Source organism: Bufo gargarizans, chromosome 6 (genome assembly GCF_014858855.1).
Source record: "Bufo gargarizans isolate SCDJY-AF-19 chromosome 6, ASM1485885v1, whole genome shotgun sequence".
NCBI classification, from domain to species: Eukaryota; Metazoa; Chordata; class Amphibia; order Anura; family Bufonidae; genus Bufo; species Bufo gargarizans.
In genome coordinates, this window is record NC_058085.1 from 31734979 (window position 1) to 31748418 (window position 13440).

General features: G+C 42.6%; 1 protein-coding gene across 1 annotated transcript; it reads right to left on the minus strand.

The window, feature by feature from the left end:
* Positions 1-468: 468 nt before the first annotated feature.
* On the minus strand, positions 469-13201 carry LOC122941670 (zinc finger protein OZF-like). The gene is made up of 5 exons (XM_044299090.1): positions 13146-13201; positions 12913-13062; positions 12735-12829; positions 11869-11968; positions 469-1850 (listed from the first exon to the last, which is right to left on the minus strand). Exons 1-5 carry the CDS (start codon positions 13177-13179, stop codon positions 835-837), a joined length of 1395 nt encoding a protein of 464 aa, XP_044155025.1. The 5' UTR covers positions 13180-13201; the 3' UTR covers positions 469-834.
* Between the last annotated feature and the right edge of the window lie 239 nt (positions 13202-13440).

Sequence of the window (13440 nt, forward strand, 5' to 3'; positions counted from 1 at the left end):
CAAGGAGCCTCCCACTGCTTTCTTCATATACAGCTCATGGGACAGAGTCTACACACTACAACCACACTAGTATTTGCAGTGGGAACACAATTGTAGCAATGAGATGGATAAGAAACTTCTTAGCCTGGCTCAGTGGTGTAATTGGTTAATATTATAGTTTTCAAACAAAAGAAAGTGTTCAAACAAATTCCATAGTCTATCAGCTCTCCTGCAACTCCATAATTTATAAAGCAACAGCTAAAGGGCTCATGCACATTCCACATTTAGCTGAACAGCACAGCTGGCCACTAATAGAACAGTCCTATCCTAGTCCTTATTGCGGACAATAATAGGACATGTTCTATTTTTTGGCGGAACAGCCATACGGACATATATGAAAATGGAATGCACACAGAACGGACATAGAAATAAATAAGTTTGTGTGCATGACACCAAGGATGAAGAAAGATAGACCCAAACACAAGGATAGAAGATGTAAAAGAAATGTTTATTCATAAGGGATAATAAGTTTGTTCATGTAAAATATGTGATGCACATGATGGCTCTATAGGTATGTTATCTGGATTCTGTTAGCTTTTTGGATGACATTTATTGGTAATCATATACATTTCTTAATCATTATTTTGTGCTCCTTATTGCTTTACCATTCTCTTGACTTTACTTTGCCTGTAACTGAAAGATAGGATAACGTCTATGTATGAGTTCAAAGATGTTTAGAAAGATGTAATCTGAAAATAAAAGATAAATTTGACAATCTAGACATAAAAATTGCCTATCCCCTGTGTATTTCTGATAGGAAAGAACATTTCATTTGTATTAAAACATAACTTTTTTTTAACACGAAAATGGGTTCTCCCCTATATGAATTCTCTGATGTGTAACAAGAGGTGATTTCTGAGCAAAACACTTTCCACATTCTGAGCATGAAAATGGCTTCTCCCCTGTGTGAAGTCTCTGATGTGTAACAAGAGTTGATTTCTGATTAAAACGTCTCCCACAGTCTAAACATGAAAAAGGCTTCTCCCCTGTGTGAGTTCTTTGATGGGTAACAAGGTAGTTTTCAGAAGCAAAATATTTCCCACATTCTGAACATGAAAATGGCTTCTCCCCTGTGTGAATTCTCTGATGTGTAACAAGAGTTGATTTATGAGTAAAACATTTCCCACATTCTGAACATGAAAACCTCTTCTCCCCAGTGTGAGTTCTCTGATGGGCAATTAAAGATGATCTAAAAGCAAAACATTTCCCACATTCTGAACATGAAAATGGCTTCTCCCCTGTGTGAATTCTCTGATGTGTAATAAGATCCGATTTCTGGAGAAAACATTTGCCACATTCTGAACACGAAAATGGCTTCTCCCCTTTGTGAATTTTCTGATGTTTAACAAGATCTGGTTTGTGTATAAAACACTTCCCACATTCTATACACAAAAAAGGCTGTTCATCAACATAAAATCTCAGATAATTTATAAGATCGTCTTTCTGTATAGAACATTTCCCAAAATCTGAACATGAAAATGATTTTAAATCTGTGCAACTTCTCGGATGTTTATAGAGATCAGATTTCAGCATAAAACATTTCCCATATTCCGAACATGAATATGGCTTCTCCCCTGTATGAGCTTGTTGATGTTCACGTCCTCGTTGATCTTTGTTTTGCTTAACTCTCTCTGATGAATCAAAAGATTGAATCCATTGAAAAAGATCAGAGGATAGATTGTTGCTATGTTCAGCTGAAGGTGTATATCGGACAATGGCATGCTCATTAAATGTGTCCTCTGTGATACCACAATCATTTGCTGTAAGAGTTGAAGATATAAGGTCTTCCTCTGAGCTTGTGGTACAGTCATCTGCCAAGAATGAAAAATAATTCATTGCATTATTTTTTAATAAAATAACCTTCAAAATCTAATTCCATTCTTGACTAACTAGAACAGTGGTGGCAAAACAGATCACTATCTGACAGTAGACCTCGAGTCAAGACCATCAGAAACCATCATATCATGAGGATGTTCTCTTGTAGGTTTTCACTTTTGTGCGGAAACCAGAATTTTCATAAGTTCATGTTTTGGTGTGTCTATTGTCTCTCTTTTCTAGTGAAATGCTTAGTGGAGAATCATAAAGGGACCTGTAAGTCAGTGCTAATAGATGGTGTCTGTCTCACCTACTCCCTTACAGCTGCATACACCAGCACAGAGCAGGACACAGGAGAAGAGTAGTATGTCATGTATGAAGAATTCATGGGTATGAGCTAGTGCTAATTAGCATTTTTATTTATGACAGTTTCTGATGTAATTGATAGTAAATATTTTGGGCCAGGATATCTTCATTGACCAGTAGGTAATATCTAGTGTTCAGTGGTGGACTTTTAAACCGTTTACTCTGCCCTGATATTGGCTCTGCTATTACAACCCTCTGAGTACTGTTGAATCAGAGTTCATAGAAGTTTGAACACTGTGGGTTGTCATATAGTGTTAGCAATTTTTTCGAATATTTTCTAAATGTGTGATTTTATTAAACTTGTGGATACTCTAAGCTGTAATTTGTTGGTGTGAGTTAAACTGTTATGTGGAGTCTAAGAAATCCCCTAATTTTCACTTTACTTTGACAAAAAGGGAAGGACTTTGCTGCAGGAAGATCTCCAGCTTGTGGCCACTAGAATAATCATGAATTGGCAGTAGTAATGCACATTGGTAGCCAAGTCTGCATTGGGCCAAGGGCCATCATCAGTGGATGCAACAGGCCAGAAGAAAAAAACAGGAACAAAATCAGAAACGTAGACAAGGGTCCAAGCCAGAAGAAATACAATGGGTAACAGGAAGACAATCAGAAGGAAAAGGCAGGAGTGTGGTCATGAACAACGCCATGGGACAACGCCTGGTGTCATTTTTCGGCCAAGGTTGCCTTGGCAACTTGATGCCGCTGAGAATTAGATAAATGGAAATGGGATTAGAGAAGCAGCGAGATAACCATCCAATTGCCTAGGAAATGGACAATGCTGCCTGTCAGTACACAGTGCTGTAACTGAAAAAGCAGAACAGGCTACAAAAGACTTTAGTCAATTGTATAGATCTACCTGAAGCAACAGACGGGAAGTCTATGAGTTAGCCAAAGAAGCGGGTAGATTATCCTCTTTTATCCTGATGGTCCTTGAGTAAACAGAGAGAAGACTTGATTTCTGTATTCTCCCTTTCGAACAGATATTGTAAGCTTACCTTCAAAGAACGGAGGATTTCACAAAATCAGAAGGCATTTTTTGTCCAATTTCAGGGCTAAAACCAAATAGCCAATAAAGCTTCTCTAGTCAAGATGATTAGAAAAGTAGTGAAAGAATACAACAATTTTGAAGAGTTACTATGTAAGGTAAGGGCTGGTACACTACATAGTCTAAGCTTACAAAAAAAATCTTGCAGTCTACCATACAAGTCATAAGACATAAAACTATACTAATAAAAATGTATCGCCTTATTTGGGATGACCCATAGAATAAGGTCATAATGTTTTAAGAACACTCTACATAAGGTGCACTCAGGAAGCGATAAACTCAACTTCCTATGGCCTCTCATAGACCATCAGAGGTTAATTGTAGGCCCGAGGTGGGACTGTTCTGGCAGTGACAGCAGCACACACTGATTGGATGAAGTAAATATTTCACAGGCGCGATTGGTTATGAGATAAATAAATGTCCAATCAGCACTCACATCAGATGGTTTACTTCAACCAATCAGCATGTATAATACAGCAGTGTACAGGGTTGCGTTAGTGGCAGGCCTGTCACAGTCATAATAAAGTTCCACCTAGTGTCACCTAAAATGTCTGCTAACAGTGCCAGTCAACCCTACATCTATCAGCCATAAAGCCCCTAAGAGTGCCAGGCAATGCAGATGCTTCTTCTCACTTCTACAAATAAAAACCTGGTTTATCTGTATGCTTTTTGCTTTAATCCTTTTTTTATCTTATTTCGGGCTGACATTTTGGGTCCTCGGACCCAAATACTTTGTTTCGAGTCCGACACTATAAAAATTGGACTAAAAATTAGATTTCAAAGATTAGAATCAAAACTGGCCCAATTGGCCTGCAAATTGGCATACAACATTGGAGTTTTCCAAGACTCATATTTTTACTTTCTCTCATTTATTTTAAAAATGTTCCCATGAAATATATATTCAAACCAACACGTGGGTCTGAATACTTTTGTAATTGCATGTAATTAAAAATGTAGCATATTCACTGAGTTATTCAATAAAATGTATCTGTATAGCGCCACCTGCTGTTTGTTTTTTCTTAGTTCTTTCACCCCTGAGCTGCAGCAGAAAAGACACTCCCCCTTGAGCTGTCAGCTTGATATAAATCTAGCAGAGCAATGGATGGGGAGATCTCTGGAGCCATGTGAGGTGCAGTGCTGGTTCTAGCTTTGTTAGAAAGAGGTTGTCATGTACTATATGATGGGATTTAAAGGGGTTCTCCAGGAATTAATAAAATGAAAATACTTCAATATTACTTTATTATGAACATATTCCCAAATACATTTCATTCGTTACAATGACTCTTTTTGTCTAGGCATCAATCATTAGGAGAAATAAAATGACCGCCATCTTATTAGCGCACACACAACCTGTCCTAATCACACATCAGGACAAGTGACTCCAGAACACTAAGCTAAAGAGCTGCTTCATCCTCCTCTCTGCTCGTCGGGGATTATGAACCTGAATACAGCTGATAAGATCTTCAGCTGAATCTCTGTAGGAATGGAGTTCACGAGGAGACATGAAGTACAGAGTGGATTGACAGGACTGACTGTGGTAATGTGGGGCTGTGGTAATGAAGACTGCACACAAGAGCTTCTGCTCATCAGCAATATCAACACCTCCTCTCTGTACTTCATGTCTTCTCATGAACTCCAGTCCTACAGAGATTCAGCTAAAGTTCTTATCAACTGTATTTAGGATCATAATCCCTGACAAGTAGAGCAGATAGGAGGATGAGGCAGCTCTTTAGCTCATTGCTGTGAAGTAACTTGTCCTTCTGTGTGATTAGGACGGGTTTTGTGTGAACTAATAGGACAGCAGCCACTTTATTTCCCCTGATGATTGTTCCCCGACAAAACGATCCATTATAACTAATGAAAGGTATTTAAGGATATATTTATAATAAAGTAATATTTTTTTATTGGGAGCATTTTTTTCCTTACATTGTACTAATTTTGAGCTACAATTCATTTTTTTAATTGGTCTTTATTACAAATATGGAACCCTTTTTACTGTACAGACCTGAGATGCTCCAATAGAGGGATCTGAATTTTCTCTCTGCTCCATCAGCTGACGAGATCCTTAACTCTGACCTTATAAAACACTCATTATAGCTCAGTTCTTATCTCACTGATAAGAATGTGGCTTAAATATGTATTTATGACCTCTTAGTAAATTAGTGATATGGGTTATTAGATGACCGGCACAAAGTGAAAGTAAAAAGTATGATTCACACAATTTCTTTTTTCTCTAGCCCAGAATGAGTAAAATGCAACCATAAAAAAAAAATGTGCCTCCAAATGTGTACATAGTCTTGAAGTATTTTCAGTAATTTAATTTTTTTTAATTTCTGGAGAACCTCTTTAAGCTTTTTAAGACAATGACAGCAATATAAAATACTGTCAGAGTGGCAGTAACATATAGCTGACGGTGTTAACAAACAGCCTGTTTAAAAACACTCTGTGTCATTGCATTTGCTATGCTTTTTAAAATTAAAAAGTTCTAAAAACTGTCTCTTATTGGGGGCAGATGCTTGCCATTGTTTGTACGCACGCAGTGTATGGGAAAAAGCAGTGGTGCCCAAAGATTCTCCTCTTTTTTGTAGCAGCAACTGTAGTACCGTGCAGAACGTCATAGACAAGGCAGAATATGTGCAGTCATTTAGTTGCAGTAGTTGCGGCAGCATTAATTTTCAGTACAGTATGGAACATGATGAACAGGCAGACAGCGGCAGTTGCCTCCTTGCGCCACCAAAAAACAACCACTGTGAAAATGGCAGAACTATTCATTATCATTGGCCAGATTTCTATGTATGGACATCCCCATGGATCCATGTGCCTGATTCATTTTGACAAAGATAATGTTTTGGACGTTTGCACAGTATAATTTTGCTCAAATCTGGAAAACGATGAGTCAGCTGGCAAATAGTATGAATGCCATAGAGAAGAATACAATTCAGGTGAACTGCTCCACATTTGGAGAATGACAAGACACATTTTATGAACAGCTGACCAGAAGTACTTCTGCTTGATGAATAAAATTTGGGTGAAGGCACGGAACTGCGCAACACTTGGAGAATGGACGGCTGGCCAGAGGGAGTAATGCCTGCTGAATTAGATTTTTAGTGAAGGTGTGGCAGCACGCCACATTTACAGAAAGACAAGGCAATTTTTATAGACAGCTTGCCAGAGGGACTAATGCTCGACTGCTGAATTACAATTTTGCGAAGAAATGCATGACATTTGCCACAGCTTAGTGGTACATTAGCAATTGCACCTCCAACAATTTGGAAAGGGGGGAGTTCAGCTTGCACACACGTTAACTGCTGGTCATGAGTAGTTTTCTCACAGCAAGTTCTCTGCAGATCTGACCATTATGGATGTCTCATGATGGAGCGGAGGACAAGGAACAGAAGGTGTCTGAGCAGGAGAAGCTAATGATGACAAGAACACTGTACTGCTTGGGGATGCACTTTGGCTGCCACCAAGAAGACCGGGAGAAGACTTCTTCTGGGAATGCTGGCCTTTTCTATTTTCCCACAGGATTCGGTAATGCCCCCTCATGTGCTGTAGTAGAGCCATGGTACCTGTGTTTGTGTTGGAATGTCTACGACTTATTTTCATCCAGCAGATCTTGCACAGAGCAGTGACTTTCGGTTTCGGCCTTGGAGAAAAAAAAAAAAAAACGCCATATGGGAGATACTGGCACACAGCTTACAGCAGCCGAGCTTGGCCTAGATCTTGGCCTACGTTTTGAGCTTGTCCCATAGTATAAGCGACAACACCAGTTCCCATGCTGACCACAATAAAACAGATCTGTCCTGGCTGTTTTTTTTTTTTTTGAGGTTTTGGCCGTACATGCCCAAAACCTGCTTCTTATTTCTATCATAACCACATCCCTCTTCCTCAAATGTAACCTTCTCCTCAGGACTCCGATCCGGCTAACTTTTCAGACTGTGATGTCATCCTGGCCTCTTTGGCCCCCTCACTATTCCCTTCTCTGTATATGCCTCGAGAGCCACTTTTACCATGGCTGCACTGCATTCTCTTCATACAGCCGAGGATAGGTCATCATTACAGGATAAGATTACAGCCCCTTTAACGCAACAGTAAAACTGATTTATTAATGCAACAGTATAATGCTGTTAATTTAACTGGTAAATTAATGCAACTGCATAGGGCTAGGGCTGCATTGCAAAATGCAGGTGTCATGCAACTATTTTAGAGCTGTGATTTGGTTGCAGGTATGTCGCAGGTGAGCCATGCCTCATGCACAACTTATATCGAAGTCAATGGGGCGAATTTCGCATGCATGTCTGGATTTTCTGTTACTGTCACATCACTAGGGCTGCAACGATTAATCAACGTTGTCAACGAATCTACTTATCGAATAATCAGCCGATTCGTTGCTATGCGGGCGGGAGCGGGCGGTCAGGCGCTATGCCTGCGGGTCCTTGAACTTTAGATCACTGCATCTTTATTACCTTACAATGAAGCTCCAGTAACAGTCAGAGCGGGCGGTGGCGTAAAGTCACTTATGTGACGCGCAAGCTCTGCCTGCTTTATTCATAAAGTAGGCGGAGCAGGCGCATCACGTGAGTGAGTTACATTACGCCGCCGCCCGCTCTGCCTGTTACTGGAGCTTCATTGTAAGGTAAAAGAAGATGCGCTGATTTAAAGTAAAAGTTACTGCCGGTTAAGGAATACTGCTGTGAGCGGAGGGGCCAGGGCTGTTATGGGGAGGGGGATCTGTGGATGACACTGTTATGGGGAGGGGGATCTGTGGATGACACTGTTATGGGGAGGGGGATCTGTGGATGACACTGTTATGGGGAGGGGGATCTGTGTATGGCACTGTTATGGAGGGGATCTGTATATGGCACTGTTATGGGGAGGGGGATCTGTGGATGACACTGCTATGGGGGAGATCTGTGGATGACACATATAGCATAAGATGCTATATAGTGTCATCTATAGATCCCCCCCATAGCATAGTCATCCACAGGTATCCCCCATAAGTGCCATCCACAGATCCCCTCCATAAGTGCCATCCACAGATCTGCTCCATAAGTGCCATCCACAGATCCCCTCCATAAGTGCCATCCACAGATCCCCTCCATAAGTGCCATCCACAGATCCCCCCCATAATAGTGCCATCCACAGATCCCTCCATAACAGTGCCATCCACAGATCCCCTCCATAACAGTGCCATCCACAGATCCCCCCCATAACAGTGCCATCCACAGATCCCCCATAATAGTGCCATCCACAGATCCCCCATAATAGTGCCATCCACAGATCCCCCATAATAGTGCCATCCACAGATCCCCCATAATAGTGCCATCCACAGATCCCCCATAATAGTGCCATCCACAGATCTCCCATAACAGTGCCATCCACAGATCCCCCATAACAGTGCCATTCACACAGAAATGAGGCCTATAACTTAAACATATGGCGATGTCCCTAGTAATACACTGAATCCTAAAGTGACTTTATCAAATGCGCCTGTGGCTTTATAATCATAAAAAACAGGTTTATATCACCTGTCACTCAAAATGTGTCCAAGGGGACGTCTCATGGTGAAGGGTGCCCGGCTGCAGCCATCTTGTTTGGGTGCCCAGCGCCGCCTTCTGAAGTGAAATCGCCACCCTCCCATTTATTAGATCCGCCTACCTCCGTTCATCGCCGCCTCTCTAACGTCCGTTCGCTTCAGCCAGATCCCCATACCTAGTGCGCACGCGCGGGATCTGGCTGAAGCGAGCGGACGTTAGAGAGGCGGCGATGAACTGAGGTAGGCGGATCTAATGAAAGGGAGGGCGGCGATTTCACTTCAGAAGGTGGCGCTGGGCACCTAAACCAGATGGCTGCAGCCGGGCACCCTTCACCATGAGATGTCCCCTTGGACACATTTTGAGTGACAGGTGATATAAACCAGTTTTTTATGATTATAGAGCCACAGGCGCATTTGATAAAGTCACTTTAGGATTCAGTGTATTACTAGGGACATCGCCATATGTTTAGGTTATAGGCCTCATTTCTGATGACAGAATCCCTTTAACTGGTATAATAACACAACAGTGTAATGCATTGAATTAAATTTCTATAGTAAAACAAAAATGGTATAATGCGTTGAATTTAACTAGTATATTAATGGAACAATATAATGTGTTGAACTTAACTGGTATATCAAAGCAGAGGTAAAATGTATATTCAATTTAACTAGTACGTTGAATTTACGTTGTGCATTAATGCAACAGTATAATGCATTGAATTAAACCAGTATAGTAACGCAAGAGTACAATGTCTTAAATTTAACTGGTATATTGATGCAACAGTATAATGCATTGAACTGGGATATTAATGCAGTAGTAGAATGCTTTGAATTGAACTAGTATATTAGCTGTCATGTCAGGTAGGGATCAGTGCAGCCTATAGTCCCAAAACATGCCACTGCCCCTACCTACTTAGACGATCTGCCCTAAATGGCGGCCCCCAACTGGATGACGGTCCCTACTCTGCTAAGTGCAGGACTCTAAACCAAAAAGAGGTAAAAAGACAGACTGACAAAGACAGAACCAGAAAATAAACATCACAACCGAAACATGTCAGAGCTGCTGCATAAAGTGAGGGACGTCTGTGCGCGCTTTCGGCGTTCTCACCCTGCTGCTGCTCGCCTGTCTGAGCTGAAGTGTAACTTCAGCCTTCCCGCTCATCGCCTCATATGAGACGTACCCACAAGATGGAACTCCACCTTGCACATGCTGGAGAGACTATGCAAGCAGCAGCATGCGATAGTGGAGTTTCAGCTGCAGCACAGGCGAGTTGCTCTGTGGAACAGCACCATTTTACCACCAACGAGTGGGCCTCCATGCGGGACTTGTGTGCCATGTTGCGCTGCTTTGAGTACTGCACCAACATGGCCAACGGTGATGATGCCATCATTACTATCCCACTTCTATGTCTTCTTGAAAAAACGCTTCAGGCGCTGATGGATTTTGAGGAAGAGGAGGAGCAACAGGGATCATTCTCATGGTTATCAGGCCAGTCGTCCAACATTGGTTAGATACCCAACTGTCCAGCTAGGGCACAGTTTTGGAGGAGGATCCCCGTTCACAGCAGAGTGGCACCCAAACCAGCTCATGGGAATCACTGGAGCGTGGCTGGGAGGATACAGAGGACACAGATGATACACCTCCCACCGAGGACAGCTTGTCATTGCCTCTGGGCAGCCTGGCACACATGAGCGAATACATGCTGCAGTGCCTGAGCAACGACCGCCAAGTTGCCCTCATTTTTACAAGTGCTGATTACTTGGTGGCCACCCTGCTGGATCCCCACTACAAGGACAACGTGCCATCCTTACTTCCATCACTGGAGCGTGAAGGAAGATGCGCAAGTTCAAGCGAACCCTGGTAGAGGCGCTACTGATGGCATTCCTACCTGACAGCACAGGCTGAGTGGAAGCATGAGACGGAGGAAGTAGCCAACGCAGCAGGGGCACAGTCAGCACCTCAGAAGGTAGGGATAGCATAGCCAAAATGTGGAAAAGCTGCACGCCACAATATCCAACACCACCATTTTTCATACGGACCATCATAGCAGGAGGCAGCGTTACAGCGACATGGTGGAACAGTATGTGTCCACACGTCTGCAGGTACTGACTGATGGGTCTGCCCCATTTAATTTATGGGTCTCTTTATGGGCACATGGCCTGAGCTTCCCCTTTAAGCCTTGGAGGTGCTGGCCTGCCCTGTGACAAGTGTATTGTCCGAACGTTTGTTTAGCACGGCATGGGGGGGGGAGGGGTGATCACGGACAGGCGCATCCGTCTGTCTACAGCCAACGTGGACAAGCTCACATTCATTAAAATGAACCAGGCATGGATCCCACAGGACTTGTCCATACCTTGGCCAGTGTAGAGGTATACTGGCCACACCCAGACATTGTTATACTCCAGCCCAGTTTGTGTGTTCTCTTTGCTATTTCCCAATGTTTTGGGGCCTCCTTAAAAAAATAAAAATAATATATATATATAACCCAACAAGCTGGTGACCTACTCTGCTCCCTCCACCAGCGCCGCCATGTCTGCCTCCTCCTCCACCTCCTGGCTCAAGATTATTATGTATTATATATTGGCAGAGAAGAGATATATACCTGACACCCCCCCAAAAAATTGCTAAAAAACTGAAAGAGTGTTGGCTTCTTCCTCCTCCTCCTCCTACATCGCCACGTCTACAGCCTCCTCAACTTCCTACTCCACTTGGACCTCCACCTCTTGGTTCAAGATTGTTATTTTTTATTTTTATGTATTTTATGTTATTGTAAGTCATTTCCCTATCCACATTTGTTTGCAGGGCAATTGTACGGCTCTTACATCCACTATGGAGCCTTTTGCAGCCCATTCTATGACTTTTTTTTAGCCAATTTAGTGCCCCAAAGTTCAGGTCCCTATTGACTTCAATGGGGTTCGTTTGAAATGAAGTTCGTCCGTACCCCTCGGACCCGGTCATCCACCGGTCTGCTCATTCCGTTTCAACATACAATAGTCGCCTGCCCTAGCACCAATTCAGATTGTATGTTGAGGGATCTTTCTGCTTTATTTAGTGGTTACTACTCACCTGGGAGGCTACCTGTAGGAATGTCCTCTATACTCTGCTCATCGCCCCTCACATATATCTCTGTAGCCTTAGTAATATTCAAATCTTCACCCTTTATCTTCTGTGAAAGAAATATCGTAAAAGTCATCAGACGGTTGGAGAAGTCGTGTGGAATGTTTTATGTGACCAGGAAAAATCTGTAATTAAATGGATTGTCTGGGTTCAGAGCTGAAACCGGACACAACACAATCTGCAATCATTCACCATGAATGAGTGGAGCAATGCTCCCCCTTGCCCTGTGCTTAATTCACGGAGGGCAAGGGAATTTTCTTGAGATCCGGTGACGTACTGAGCTCTCCATTGGCGGTCTTTAGCGCAGCTCTAGCCTGTAAAGAGTGCCCATTAGTGCCGGTGACGTCACTGGGCTCAATACTACGCAGAAGCCTCTGCCTAGCTGTGTCGAAATGTAAACAAACAGCCCCTGGCGTGCGCTATTCAGTGCAAGGCAAGGTGGAGCATTGGAGCGTACAAAGTTCCAATGCTTCATTCATTTATAGTGAATGAGTGCAGATTGGGTTATGTCCAGGTTCAGCTCTGAGCCCAGACAACCCCTTTAACATGACAACCAAAAATAACTGGACAAGAGTTATCTTGTATCTCCTGTATAAATTCAACCTGTTAGTTCCTTATTCCAACCTGCAGTCTCCATAACTAGAAAATTATGAGAAGATCCAGGCTACATGTAATGTCTATGGTCAGCTGTAATCCTGCCATCTCCACCTTTCTCATTATACAAGGATAAAACATATAATACTGAGATAAAACAAGATCTTCACAGCCTTCTACAGATCATAGGGGACATTTCATGAGACCTTATTTCCATCTACCTGATCATCCTGTGGGACATTGTGATGTTCTTCTGTACCATCCTTTGGAAGAAGAGGACTGGGACATCTCTCCGGTGTTCTTCTCTCTTCCTTAACTGTAGGAAAAGCATCCAGTGACTGAATTCATTCCTTACATACAGATAATGAGAGGACAGGTGTATTTAGTCATGTCTATTACCTGGTGGTGTGAGGGGCCAGTGATCCTCAATCTTGATCCCCTTATCTCCATCTACCTGATCATCCTGTAGAACATTGTGATGTTCTTCTGAACCATCCTGTGGAAGAAGAGGACTCGGACATCTCTCCGGTATTGTTCTCTCTTCCTTAACTGTAAGAAACACATCCAGTGACTGAATTCATTCCTTAGATACAGATAATGAGAGGACGTGTGTATTTAGTCTTGTCTATTACCTGGCGATGTGAGGGGCCGGTGATCCTCCATCATGACGTCCTTGTACTGATCTTTGTGTCCTTCTAAATACTCCCACTCCTCCATGGAGAAATAGATGGTGACATCCTGACACCTTATAGGAACCTGACAACACAATGATACAGTCATCACCCAGATCCCTTCATAGTGTTCCTGTATAATGTCCCAGCAATGTCACCTCTCCAGTCAGCAGCTCAATCATCTTGTTGGTGAGCTCTAGGATCTCCTCTCTATTGATTTCCTCATGTATCAGGGGGTGAGGTGGAGGCCCCATGA